General features: G+C 43.0%; 1 protein-coding gene and 1 pseudogene across 3 annotated transcripts in view; one reads left to right on the top strand and one right to left on the bottom strand.

Moving 5' to 3' along the window:
• GRAMD2B (GRAM domain containing 2B) overlaps nucleotides 1-8,408 on the top strand; it is a 136,832-nt gene extending 128,424 nt beyond the window's left edge. For all 3 annotated transcript variants that reach the window (XM_060636243.3, XM_060636244.3, XM_060636245.3), the window contains exons 11-14: nucleotides 482-569; nucleotides 1,477-1,581; nucleotides 4,905-4,998; nucleotides 7,251-8,408. In XM_060636243.3, coding sequence (XP_060492226.1) covers nucleotides 482-569; nucleotides 1,477-1,581; nucleotides 4,905-4,998; nucleotides 7,251-7,292 — 329 coding nt within the window. In that variant the 3' untranslated portion in view covers nucleotides 7,293-8,408. The remainder of the gene's footprint in view (nucleotides 1-481; nucleotides 570-1,476; nucleotides 1,582-4,904; nucleotides 4,999-7,250) is intronic.
• On the bottom strand, nucleotides 2,140-2,537 carry LOC132681605 (ubiquitin-like FUBI-ribosomal protein eS30 fusion protein pseudogene; annotated as a pseudogene).
• Nucleotides 8,409-14,921: the final 6,513 nt, after the last annotated feature.

Raw genomic sequence — 14,921 nt, 5'->3', positions numbered from 1 at the left:
AGTGTAGTGCTTGACACAGAGAAGGCTCTCAGTAAGTATATACTGGATGAAACGAGTTGGAAGGAGTTAGAACTACTGGTTAAAAGGACACCTGGAAAGGGACCCCTGGGTGGCTCAGTCGGTTAAGCATTCGACTCTGGCTCAGGTCATGATCTCACGGTTGGTGAGCGCGAGCCCCACATCCGGCTCTGTGTTGTCAGCATGGAACCTAATTGGGATCCTCTGTCCCCACTCTCTCTCTCTGCCCCTCCCCCGCTCGTGTCTGTCTGTCTCTCTCTCTCTCAAAAGTAAGCATTTAAAAAAATAAAAATTAAAAAAAAAATTCAAAAGATACCTGGAAGGCTTTACTTCATGTTTTCTCCTATTTCTGTTACCCAGGAATAATTACCTCTTTCAACTATCCCTTCCCCATAGGGATTTTGCTGGATGAAGGAGGTGTGTTGTAGTTTTAAAACTGTTCCCTTTTTTTTCTTCCCAACAGGTCAGTCAGAAACCATTGGAATCTTACACAAAGTAAAGCCTCAGACATGTACGACTCTCCACCACATTCTTATTTTTTACGCAATCGTGTAAGTAGATGAATTAGGAATGACTTAAGAAAATGATTCCGCTCTCTAAAAAAAATAATTTCATGGTTGCAAGAACCTTTGTAAATCTCAGTTGTCTCTAATGTGATCCAGAGCTTTTCTTTGACAATTTTTGTGTCTTCTTCCAACATTTTCCCCCCTTAGGCTTAGGTTACATTTTCATATTCATCTCCTTATTTCAATAAATAGAAGGGAGGAAGGAAAACCAAAATGTGCCAGATCCAGCAGAGAACTAAATTCTGAGTGGATGCCATTTGTTAGAAAATTGTTCTGTGAATTATGAAGCATCGTTGGCCTTAGTGTTTATTTTCCCATCTATCCCGTGTCCTCTGGATAGAAGCCAAAACAGCTTTAAAATACCATCATCCCCTTCAACGAAAACTCAGGCATTGACTTTTAAAAATTCCCCCTCAGCTTCCAGTTTGTAATCAGTTGTTTTTCTGAAAATAGCCTGACCTAGTTCTAGGCTGTTCTTGACAACCAAGGAGGATGTGCCCAGTTTGGTTTCCAGATAAAGAAGGGAATTTATGAGTCACCAGATAACAAGACTAGGCACTCATTGCCAGGCCCTTCTGGTGAGGGCCACAGCACTGGGAGTAGGACCATGGGCTTGGTAATCCACCTTGGGCATGGCCTTGAGAGATCCTAGTAGGATGGCCATTGTTTGTCAATTGAGGAAGCTGGGCCGGAGAATTTTAAATCTCTTTCTAGCTCTCAAGTTTTCTGACCAGCATCAGCCTGTTGGGAAGAAAGACCCTTTTCAAGTCTCTTGGGCAAGTTCATTTTGGAGAATATCTTGCCTCAAATGTCCAACACTGGCTCTGAGTTGATTGTTTTATGGACATCAGTTCATTAACCTATTGAGAATTTCTCTTTGATCCCTTTCCAGTGTCTGTGCACTAATCATCTCGACCTTCTACATGAGATACAGAATTAATACTCTGGAGGAGAGGCTGGGGTCACTAACCTCCACTGTGGACATTCATCATAATGAGTAAGACAATTCCCTCTGGTGCTATCATCTGCTTGCTCTTGAGACTAGCATAATGTTTGGCGTTTACTATCCTTAGCAAACACGAATTAAGTGTACATTCTGTATGCGACATTTTGTGACAGGTGTATGTGGGAAGCAAAGACGTGGGTGGGAGGGTCCCCAAAATGAATGCTGTGCCGCTGAACCATTCTTAGGTTGATAAGGCAAGAAACAAGCCTGATTTTACATTATCTTGTTCTATTATCCTAAGACTCACTTGTGACCTTGGCCTGTTGATTAACCCATACCAGCAAAACTTACCTTAGTAAAATGGCAGTGAGTGAAGACATTGATAGGAAAGAAGCAATTCAATACCTCAGCTCATTTTTCATGTGTTAATTCTTTATATGAACTCCTATAGTTACGAAACTTTTGACCACTATGAAGATCCAGGTGACTAGTAATTAGCCGAATGCATCTGTGAAGATTTTCCTTCACAATGTTTTTTGGGGGTTTTTTGTTTTGTTTTTTTGACTGGACTAACTGGCCTTATTGGGGAAAGCCAGGACTACAGTGGACTTAAGAACTGGCATTGGGGCCCTTCTTCTTGCCAAAGGTGGGCACAACGTTGAGAAAGTGCCTGTTGTATACTGCATTCACCGCTTGGCTTGGCCTGTTCTCTTTTTCTCCTCTTTGGCCAACCTGGGAGTGTGCCCTCTTACTTTCCCAGCATGGGTCCGGGAACCATGGACTTTATCTCCAAGCATGTGGCCAGCTACTTCCAAGGTGGTCGGAGCCTCTTCTCCATACTGACCCAGGGTACCTCATCCTCTAGGGGCGTGCCTGCCAGGGGCACAACTTGATCTTCTGGAGCGATGCCCTCTAGCCAGCCTACGTGAGGCTGGATTTGGGCGACTGTCTCCTAGCCCTCACCTCAAGGGGGGGTGTAGCTCCTGGGCATGGACAAAGAGGTGCATGTCAGTGACTCAACCACAGCCATCGCGGCCACTACCATGAAGATGGTATATCCCCATCAGTCATTTTTGACAGGCCTGACCTAATTAAACCTATTGAGGCCTAGAGCTCTTTCCTTTACATCCATTCATGTAAGGATTTTGATGCATTACCTACAAAAGTAAAATAAACTACTCTGTATTAGAAAGCATACTTTTAGCCCAAGTTCTGGAAGTAGAGACACTCGTTTACAGAGTTTGTACCATGCGCTAGAGACTCTACTGTGTCTTACAGTTTGTTTTACAGTTTGTAGTAAAATCAGGATTCAAATGCAGGTCTGTATGACTACACAGAGGATAGGCTTGCCAGCCCACCCAGGGCTTGGTTGTGAGGTACAGCCTAGGACCTGGGTCAGGCTATTTTGACTGTGCTTCAGAATCATCTGGATGGCTTGTTACAACAGATGTCAGGGCCCGTCTCCAGAGTTTCTGAGGCACTAGATATGAGAGCCTGAGAACTTGCATTTCTGTCAATTCCCAGCTGATGCTGATGGTGCCAGCCTGGGTCTATAACTGGAGGACTATTATGCTATACCATTCTGGGTACAAACAACTTTGTGCTCAAACAGCTACCTAAAGTCTTAGTAGGAGTTTACACAGACGCTGGCGTATAGATTCTTTTGGACGTGTGTGTGTGTGTGTGTGTGTGTGTGTGTATATATTCTTTAGGTTCTGCATTACTGGTTATATATATATTTAAACAGGTAATGCAGAACCTAAAGAATAAATAAGTAAATATATATATTTAAACCAGTAATGCAGAACCTAAAGAATAGTCTGGAATAGTGCATACCCTTACTCAAATTGTTAACATACTTCGTCTGCAAAAATCTAGTGTTACATCCTAGTTCACTATCATATACAAGGTTGTTTTTTTGTTTGTTTGTTTTTTTAGGAAAGTGTTACCTCATGTCCTATTATCATTTCACTAACTTGGTGATGATGAGGGGGAAATGCCACTAACAAGGGCAAATGGAATATTTCATTCCACTATTTAAATAATCAACTCAGGAAGAAGTACAATCTGAAAAATAATCACAGGAAAAATCACAATGATTATTTATGACATGAGACCAGGAATACCCATGACAGGAAAAATTTGTTCATAAAGTACTTTTACAGGACCTGAGCTTCCCCCGTATCTTTCTTACTCCAAGGTGCTCCAGCCACACTGCCCGATAGCTAAGTACCTATTTGTACTTGGATTCTTTAGTTGTACCAGAATCCATTCCTTTTACCAGCTTCACTAGTATATTAATAGCCTGTACACTGTCAGAATTTCATGTCGATGGGTCAGTCTTCTGGATCGCAGTTCCCTCATCTAAACACTGAAACATTCCAGTTCAGCCTCCTTTTTTGAGATATAAGATTTGGATGGTAGGGATCAAGGGTAAAGAAAAAACTGTTTTAGTACTAGTAAACACAGAAACATCTGATGGCTCTGTTAATATTTACATGATCATAATTTACCAAGTAAATCACCATCTGAAATTTACCATGTGAAAAACTGATCCTGTGTAAAATAGACCCATCATTGCCATCTAAAAACTTAATATCTAAAAATAAATTACAATCAAGAAACACAGAGAAGTTCTAGACCCCTGTTCTAAACCTTAATGTAAAAATCCAATAAACGCCTTTAGAGCATAATGTACATACATCTCCAGGATAATGTACATATCTCTTAATTTCCTACAGTTTTAGCTGGTAGATGACCCCAGTGGACCCTGGGGAAGAGAAGAGCCCATGCCATAAACAGTTCAAATGGTAAACACTGACTCCATCTGTTACAAGACCACAGGGGTTACCTTGGCACGGCAAGTCTCAAAAACAGAATTGCTAAAGTCTCACGCTTCAAAAGCAATCAATTTGATTAAGGACATTCCTAAACATTCTGCAAGTTCTAGTGTAAATGGCTCCTCCTCCCGTAAAAAAAAAAAAAAAAAAAAAATGCCTGTGACTGAGGAGAGCAATAATTCTTGCAAATCTCTGCAGTAGTGGGGATGGAGAGGACATTAGAGGTTAACAAAAGAGGTCTTAGAAGCCATGTGCTTGAGCAGAATTGCCTGATTTTTGTCTGGAAGCCAAGGCACAACACAGCCACCTCAACAAAAACAGCTTAAGAGACTTCCAGCTGAGCTTTTAAGATACAGTCCCCTCAACACTCAGTCTGGACTTAACATCAGAAAGGCCCTGCAGTAATCTTCACAAGTTAAAGGCTCACTGTCTACTACTGTAACCTAATTTTCTGTTCAAATAAATTTGTGTTCACTCCACTTCTTCCCTTGCCACCCCCGCCTGCCCACAGCGTTTTTCTTTTTGTTCTTGCAGACAGACAGCACCATCCGGCCTGGGGTCACAAGTCCAATTAAACGTGGAGGTCCTCTGCCAAGAGCTTACAGCTAACATAATGAAATTAGAAAAGGTGACTCATTTATTTCCTGTGTTGGGGTGGTAGCGGTGGTGACTGTTGATGCCCACAGAGCAGGGGTGACGCACTTAAAACACTTCCGGGGTGCAGCAAGCAGCCTAAATGGCCAAACCCAGCCAGGGGACTGCGCGGTACGTGTGAAAGAATATTTTTTACTTCCACAAAGACCTAGGTCTCAATCTCATTTTCCCTGTTGGTCTATCTTTTGCTTTTCCTCCCTAGAAATATTTCAAACTAGGGGTGCCTGGGTGGCTCAACCCATTAAGTGTCCGACCCTTGGTTTTGGCTCAGGTCATGATCTCACGGTTCATGGGTTCAAGCCCCATGTCGGGCTGTGCGCTGACAGTGCAGAGCCTACTTGGGATTCTCTGTTTCCCTCTCTCTCTCTCTCTGCCCGCCCCCTGCTCACCCTCTCTCAAAATAAATTAACTTTCGAGAGTAAATCAATAAAACATTAGTTGCTGAGAAGCGGAGGTAGTTTTTTGGTTTTGTGATGAAATGCTTACAAGTGTTTGGCTTCCATGCTGACCTAGAGGATGGGACGGTGTGAATTCTCTGGTTTGTTCGCTCTGGCATTCAGTGGTATTCTTGGACCAGAAGCGCACACCAAATCCCGCTGCCCCCTTCTTGTGCCAGGCCTGGCTAGGGCACCACATGCTGTAAGAAGGGACACAGAAACAGGAGAGCCTGTCCACAACAGGCAGACCAGTGGCCATGTCTCATGCATGGCTTCTGCTAGAGCAATGCAGCACAGCCTGGCGGTGAAATAGCAGCTATCCCCCTGGTTTGAGTTTCTTTGTAGGTGTGTTTTATGTATTTTGGTCATAACCCCTTTGTTTCATTTCTTTTTCTACCTTCCCACTCTTGCTTTTCTGTTTATCTTGGGTCCTGCGGGGTAGGTAGGAAAGATAGGGAGTAGGAATGAGAGAATGAAGGCAATGCCTTTCATCGGTAATGAAATAAATATATATTTTTTTAATATTTATTTTTGAGAGAGAGAGAGAGACTGAGCACGAGAAAGGGAGGGGCAGAGAGAGGGGGAGACAGAGAATCTGAAGCAGGCTCCAGCTCTGAGCTGTCAGCACAGAGCCCGATGTGGGGCTCGAACTCACGAGCTGTGAGATCATGACCGGAGCCAGAGTTGGATCCTTAACCGACGGAGCCACACAGGTGCACCAATACGTACCTTCTTAGTGCTGCCGATGGCATTAGTGATGGAGCAGTGAAGAGACAGACCCGTGTTCTTATCCGTCCTCTGCTACTTCCTGTCTGTGTAGCTGGTCTTGTTTCGTGGTGTCTCCACATCATACGTGAAATTTTCTCTGTGTGGTTAAGGTGAGCACACATCGAGTTCGGGGCACACGCATTCTAGATCCTTCCCTCTTTGCCTACAGGACATCGCAGACTGTTCCACAAAAACATACACATATCCTCTTTCTTTCGTCCCATGGGGTTCCCCACTGCCATCACACTGTTGCTCGTTGAGAATTCCTTGCTCAGAAATCTTCCAAGTTCGCTTACTCACTAGACCTCTACCAAGCACATTTTTAATGCCCAACACTGAACTGTAGTCTCAAGATCCAAAGACATGTCATGGACCCTTCATCTGTGGCATTCATTCATCTGGGAAATGTGTAATATCCGGTAGGAGTATTAAACATTGATGATTTGAATCAGACACCACATGATACACAGGCTCTTTAAGGATCAGTTTCCCACTCACTCTGCATTTAGGTCACACTTGGTGTGTCCTGTGCTTTTGTTCTTTTTCTTCCATCAGACTTGTCTTGGTCTTTCCTGACATTTTATTGTAGTGCCATTCTTTCTTTTTTTAGCACTTTTTCACTTCAAAGTGGATTATCAACAGAGTTTTATTCCACTTAAAAGCATTTGCCTGATTTAAATTGAACCCATGGGTAGCTTTTTATTCCAGGTAGAATCGATTCCTCTCAGAATTATGTACGCCATGGCAGATAGGCCCTTGATATATTCCATTCTGGGTTTTATTTTATGTTTATTTTTGAAAGAGAGAGAATGAGTGGGGGAGGGGCAGAGAGAGAGAGGGAGACACGAAGTCTGAAGCAGGCTCCAGGCTCTGAGCTGTCAGCACAGAGCCCGACGTGGGGCCTGAACCCAAGAACCGTGAGATCATGACCTGAGCCGAAGTCAGATGCTTAGCCAACTGAGCCACCCAGGCGCCCCTCCATTCTCTTTAATAACAGGAACTTCTCTCTTACTATTTTAAGATACAAAACAACCTACAGAAGCTGCTTGAGAATGGTGACTGACAGACCACATTGTTCGGGCCAACATGATACCTCGTGCTTCCATTTGAAGAAAGTGTTCGTTCCCCCAGTCATTGTGGTGGAGCGCTCCCTGCTGGCCAGAGGAGCGAGCTGATGGGCATCCCTAGCCATGTGTGCACTTGGAGGTCTCCAGCTCAGGAAAGGGGGGAACAGAAATAATTGTGGTTCCTGTGCAATAAACATGGACCCTGTCTGAGGAAGTTTTCAGTGCTGCTTCCTCAAGAAAACAGACCCATCTCTGGAGGTCTCAGGAAGGGCCTTGGTGGACACCCTCTCGGATGATTGTGGTTCCACAGTTAACTTGACTGTCAGCAAACACACTCCACTCCATGCCTTTTCGGTCCTTTCCCTGCCCCTTTTCTCTCCTGTACACCCCTCTGAACCAACCTTCAAAGTAAGGAATAGATCACGTGCCAATAAACTTGATACGATCCTTACGAGAATTAGCCAGAACTCTCCAAAACAGCAAGAAATAGCTCTAACGGACAGACTCGCCTCAAGCAACACCAACATGTTTTTCTTTCCCCCCCTTCTGCTGTTCTGTTCTGCTTTAAATCACCTGTATATCTTCTCAATCGAGTACTGGCAAGAATATCACAGAGCAGATTAAACTATCCCACGTGCGTTGTGTTTTGTTCAACTAACACTTAACTGGACTGGTCAGCACCCACCCCAGATCCAGAAACTGTGACACATGCGACTCAAGTACTAAATTAAGCGTACTCTGCAACCAAAACTAATCTTTAAACCAAAAAGTACCATAGTGCTTTGATACTGGATGAAAAACACTGAACTTTTAAATGGACAGGTGAACTATGTTACTTTTGAAACAGGATGTCTATAGTGAACGCTGAAGCCCATTTGAGCATGACAAGTGCATGCTTCTCCCTCTTGCTGACGAAAATAAAGAAGTAACTGGTGGTTTACTAACTTCTGTTTCCCATATGAGTTGGCTGGTTTTTATTAATAATTATTTAGGTACCATAAGATCTGTAATATAAATGATACTTTGTTTCTATCGGCAATGCGTTTTATAATCATTTCTATGAAATGTATTTTGTTTGATCAGATAAGCTAATAAATGAATTAGTTACAACATTTGGATTTGTTAGCCTCCCGTACAACTGTGCCTGGTGCACCCCGGCTTTTAATAAAAACTCGTTGGTTAAACTGCCCTGCTAATAACACTGTGTTCTGTCACTTCGTAAACTCTTGTAACATAAGCATAAGCATAACGTAACATAAGCATAAGACAATATGCTTTTGTTTGTTTTTTTTTTTTGAACTGCTTCTCCCCTCTTCTTTACTGCTTCCAACTCACTGGTACTTCTTGCCTCCCAAGCATTCAGTCCACAACTCAAAAAGGATTTACATTCTGGGGTTGCAATGATACGGGGGGAAGAAGATGAAATCAGGAAAATAATGCCTGATGTCTGGGTCCACGTTTTATGAGTTGTGTGACCTTAAGCTTTTTGGCCATTTCCCTCCATTTTATTTATGTGACCAAAACTACCAACAAAACGTGTGTCACTGTAAGGATTCAATGTGATTGTTTCTACAGCACATCACAGTGTCAGGCAAGTAGTACAGTCTCAGACCAAGTACCATAGTCGTTATTACAAATTTGCACAGGTTCCTGAAAAAATGTTCTCATGTCTGACATTCCAGTCATATAAAAGTTCTAGGTCCATAGTTTACAGTCAAGGGGTGCCTGGCCGGCTCAGTCGGTAAAGCACGTGACTCTGGATCTGAGGGTTGTGGCTTTGAGCCCCACGTTGGGTGTAGAGATTACACAAAAATAAAATCTTAAAAAAAAAAAATAGTTTACAATGAAAACCCACTAGGGATTCAAGAATGAGTAAGCCAACTATACAGAGAAATTTTATGGATATGAAAAGCCCTTAAAAGGTTCAAGTTTCACAGTGAAGCAAACCATCAAAACTAAAAAAGCACCCTATTGAATGGGAAAAGATATTTGCAAATGACCTAAATGATAAAGCGTATCCAAGATGTATACAGGACTGCTACAACTCAACACCCAAAAAACTAATAATCCAGTTGAAAAATGGGCAGAAGACATGAACAGGTGTTTCTCCAGAGAAGACCTACAGGTGGCCAACAGACACATGAAAAGATGCTCAACATGACTCACCAGGGAAAAAGATCAAAACCACAATAAGAAAATACCTCACAGGGCACCTGGGTGGCTCAGTCCATTAACCATGTTCGACTCTTGATTTCGACTCAAGTCATGATGGCACGGTTCGAGCTGCGCATGGAGCTCTGTGCTGTCAGCTTGGGATTCTCTCTCTCCCTCTCTCTCTGCCCCTCCCCTGCTCATTCTCTCTCTCTCTCTCTCTCTCTCTCTCTCTCTCTCTCTCTCTCTCTCTCTCCCCCTGTCTCTCAAAAATAAACTTTAAAAAGTTCTTTAGAAAACACCTCACATCTGTCAGAATGGCTAAAATCAAACACATAGGGAACAAATGTTGGCAAGGATGGGGAGAAAGAGGAACCCTTGTGCACTGATTATGGGAACGCAAACTGATGCAGCCATTCTGGAAAACGTTAAGAGGTTCCTTAAGAAGTTAAAAATACAGGGGCGCCTGGGTGGCGCAGTCGGTTAAGCGTCCGACTTCAGCCAGGTCACGATCTCACGGTCCATGAGTTCGAGCCCCGCGTCAGGCTCTGGGCTGATGGCTCAGAGCCTGGAGCCTGTTTCTGATTCTGTGTCTCCCTCTCTCTCTGCCCCTCCCCCGTTCATGCTATGTCTCTCTCTGTCCCAAAAAAAATAAATAAAAAACGTTGAAAAAAAAGAAGTTAAAAATACAACTAGCCTACAATCCAGGAATCACACTACTAGGTATTCTCTCCCAAAATACAGAAACACTAATTCAAAGGAATACACGCACCCCTGTTTATAGCAGCATTATTTACAAGAGCCAAATTATGGAAGCAGCCCAAGTGTCCATTGATAGATGGATGGAGGCTATATATACACAATAGAATATTATTTAGTCATAAAATGAAATCTTGTCATTTGCAAAGACATGGGTGGAGCTACAGAGTATAATCTGAGTGAAATAAGTCAGATATAAAGAACTCACCAAGGGGCCCCTGGGTGGCTCAGTCGGTTGGGCGACTGACTTCGGCTCAGGTCGTGATCTCACGGTTTGTGGGTTCGAGCCCTGCATCTGGCTCTGTGCTGACAGCTCAGAGCCTGGAGCCTGCTTCCAATTCTGTGTCTCCCTCTCTCTGTACCTCCCCTGCTCATGCTCTCTCTCTGACTCTCAAAAAATAAATAAATGTTAATAAAAAAATTAAAAAAAAAAAAGAACTCACCAAACTCCACACCCAAAAAACAAATAATCCAGTGAAGAAATGGGCAGAAAACATGAATAGACACTTCTCTAAAGAAGACATCCAGATGGCCAAAAGGCACATGAAAAGATGCTCAATGTCGCTCCTCATCCGGAAAATACAAATCAAAACCACACTCAGATACCACCTCACGCCAGTCAGAGTGGCTAAAATGAACAAATCAGGAGACTATAGATGCTGGCGAGGATGTGGAGAAACGGGAACCCTCTTGCACTGTTGGTGGGAATGCAAACTGGTGCAGCCACTCTGGAAAACAGTGTGGAGGTTCCTCAAAACATTAAAAATAGACCTACCCTATGACCCAGCAATAGCACTGCTAGGAATTTACCCAAGGGATACAGGAGTGCTGATGCATTGGGGCACTTGTACCCCAATGTTGACAGCAGCACTCTCAACAATAGCCAAATTGTGGAAAAAGCCTAAATGTCCATCAACTGATGAATGGATAAAGAAGATGTGGTTTATACACACAATGGAATACTACTTGGCAATGAGAAAGAATAAAATATGGCCTTTTGTAGCAACATGGATGGAACTGGAGACTGTTATGCTAAGTGAAATAAGTCATACAGAGAAAAACAGATACCACATGTTTTCACTCTTATGTGGATTCTGAGAAACTTAACAGAAGACCAAGGGGGAGGGGAAGGAAAAAAAAACTTAGGGAGGGAGCCAAACCATAACAGACTCTTAAAAACAGAATAAACTGAGGGTTGATGGGGGGTGGAGGGAAGGGAGGGTGAGTGATGGGCATTGAGGAGGGCACCTGTAGGGATGAGCACTGGGTGTTGTATGGAAACCAATTGGACAGTAAATTTCATGTTAAAAAAAAAAAAAAGACAAATACCATATGATTTCACTCATGTGGAAAGATGAAAGAACAAAGGGGGATAAAAAAGAGACAAACTAAGAAACAGACTCTTAACTACAGAGAACAAACTGATGGTTACCAGGGGGAAGATGGGCCCGGGGGCGCGGGGGGGGGGGGGGGGGGGGGAGGGGTGAAATAGGTGATAATGATTAAAGAGTACACCTCCTGGGGCACCTGCGTGGCTCAGTCAGTTAAGCGTCCAACTTCAGCTCTGGTAATGATCTCATGGTTCACAGGTTTGAGCCCTGCAACAGGCTCTGTGCTGACAAGCTCAGAGCCTAGAGCCTGCTTCAAATTCTGTGTCTCCCTCTCTCTCTGCCCCTCCCCTGCTTGTGCACACTCTCGCGTGCTCTCTCCCTCTCTCAAAAAAAAAAAAAAAAAAAAAAATTAAAGATCTGAAGAAAAGAGTATACTTATCAAAAAAATAAAAAAGGTTACAAATACAGGAATTAGTAATCTGCTCTCTAAATGTATCCTGAAGCAATAAGCAGAGAGCTAGTCTGAAATTTAGATATCAGAACATTCTTTGAAGCATCATGACAGCAAAATATTAGAGATTCCATTCAATAGCAGAATATTTAAATGATATAGCTATTTAGAGTTGTATTGTCAAAGAATGGCATAGAAAATTCCATTAAAAAGGGAAGCACAAAACTATGGTATGATCCCAATTTTATGAAGAAACTCAAACATTTCCTACTTATATATGTGTATACACCTACATATGTATATATAGAAGCACACGCACAGTGACCTTTTCTATATTCTCTCAAGTTTGTACAATGAGCAGTTACTGCCTCTTTTTAATCAGGTAAGTTGATTAAAAACAGGAAGTGGCTCTCAGTAGGGAATCAGATCTTATCATTCCACCCATCTCACCCAATAACCATGCCCCTAGTTCTGTACCAGGAGCAACTTTTTTAGTGGTTTTTCCAACAACCACTACATTGAGTTTTCCAGAGAGAAAGCACCTCATCATTTCTAAATTTAGTTGCTATTTTTGCTTTGGGTATGCTGTTACTTGTTTTATTTTTTGTTAGTAGCTCCTAAGTCTAAATCTGGTATGATCATCTGAATGATGATACCCAAGTCATATGTCTGCACATTAACTCCAAAGAAGCAATGGAAAGCAAGTATCTGGGATTTTTCAGCCTCTACCACCGAGATACTAAAGTGGGGAATTCTGAATTAGGAAGCGGTTTCAGATGTTAAGTGGCCAAGATAACAGCAAATGTCTACCATATTCCTCACCCTTTAAAACCTTAGCATTACCTTTCTAGAATGAAAAAAAGAAAAAAAGTTAAAAATAGATTAGCTGGTTGGGGCCCCTGGGTGGCTCAGTTAAGTGTCCAACTCTTCATTTCAGCTGAGGTCGTGATCTTGAGGTTTGTAAGATCAAGCCCCAAACTGGGCTCTGCCCTGACAGTGTGGAGCCTGCTTGGGATTCTCTCTCTCCCTTTCTCTCTCTGCCCCTCCCCTGCTTGTGCACAATCGTGCACTCTCTCTCTCAAAATAAATCAACTTAAAAAAAAAAATGGGCAGAAGAACTAAACACATTTTTCCAAAGACATACAGATGACCAAGAGGCACATGAAAAGATCCACAACATCATTAATCATTAGGTAAATGCACATCAATATCACAATGAGGTATCACCTCCACATATTAGAATGGCTATTACCAAAAGGACAAGAAATTGCAAACACCGGCTCCCTCTTACACTGGTGGTGGGAATGCAAATCAGTGCAACCACTGGAGCAAACATATGGAGGTTCCTCAAAAACTTAAAAATAGGTGCAACTGGGGGGTTCAGTCGGTTAAGCGGCTGACTCTTGATTTTGGCTCAGGTCATGATCTCACAGTTTTGAGTTCGAGCCCCACATCAGGCTCTGTGCTGCTTGGGATTCTCTCTCTGTGCCTTTCCCCCACTCATTCTCTCTCTCTCCAATAAATAAACTTAAAAAAAATTAAAAACAGAGCTATCATAGGATCCAGCAATTCCATTTCTGTAATATTTAACCCAAAGAAACACGCCAAAAAAACATGGACTCAAAATGATATTGCAGCACTATTTATAATAGACAAGATATGGAAACAACCTAAGTGCATATTGAAGGATGAATGGATAAAGAAAATGTAGTGGATATATACAACGGAATATATTATTCTATAAAATAGGTACATTATCCCGTAAAATAAGATTGAACTCTTGGCACTTCCAATCCAAGACGGTAATATGGGAACACCCTGAACTCACCTCCACCATGCACGCACCAAGTCTACACAAATTTATAGACCAACTTCACCTAAAGAACAAAGGGCTGACTGAACAGCTTCCACACCCCAAAAGATGAAGAAACCACACAGAAGATGGCGAGAGGGATGGAGACATAGTTACAAAGGGAACCCGCTCTTGATGCAAAGTGCGGTGGGGAGGGATTGTGCTGAGGGAACCCGAAAAGATTCATCTGCCCTGGGGCATAGAAAAAAAAGTCATAGTTTATAAAAGCAACTATAAATGATCCCACCCTAGAGTCCTGCCAAACAGCAGGGAGGCTGCTGGACTGCTCTTTGGGTGGGAGGGGTTGGTCAGCACCACGGTTTAGGTTTCTTCTCCACCTTGATAGCGTGCATAAGAGCAGAGTATGGGCACCCTAGTCAGCCTGCTGCCTCACTGAGCCCCTGGCTCCTAACTCACACCAGCCCCAGCATCCCACCAAGGCGGCCCCAGCAGGGTACCCTCCTGATCAGTGCTCGCCACAGCTCCAGCCATCTCACTGAGGTGAGACGGGCACAAAGAATGTCAGAACACTCCAGACCCACCCTACTTTGGCTCCAGACAACTCGGAGGGGGCATGGAGCACCCCAGGACACCTTGGCTTGTACTGAGTGCAACTTCAGCCAGCCTCCCAGGGTGCCCTTGAAGCAGACAGCTGCAGAACCCCACAGTTTGCACCCACTTCAGCTCATATCATGCCATCAAGGCAACCCTAGTACAAAGTGTCCCAGAACTCCCAGCCGACACTAATCACAGCGAAGTTAGTGGGCACACACAATTTCTACATGGGATGACCGTACACAAGGTCATCACTTCAAGTTTAGGGAAGTAGCTGTTCAACGTAATTCATAGAAACAAAGTCAAACAAAATGAAGACAGAGAGGAATGTGCTCCAAATGAAAGAATCAGACAAAACCTCAGAAAAAGAACCAATCTGCATGATAAAGAGTTCAAAGTAATGGTAATAAAAAAACTCACCAGACTGGAGAGGAGAGAGGATGAATTCAGTGAGAGCTGCAACAAACAGAAAACACAAAAAAGCACCAATCAGAATTGAAGAATACAATAACCGAAATGAAAAATA

The sequence above is a fragment of the Panthera onca genome, chromosome A1 (genome assembly GCF_046562875.1).
Source record: "Panthera onca isolate mPanOnc1 chromosome A1, mPanOnc1 haplotype 2, whole genome shotgun sequence".
Taxonomy (NCBI): domain Eukaryota; kingdom Metazoa; phylum Chordata; class Mammalia; order Carnivora; family Felidae; genus Panthera; species Panthera onca.
The sequence above is the reverse complement of the archived record's forward strand: the minus strand, read 5'-3'. Positions and strand labels throughout refer to the sequence as shown.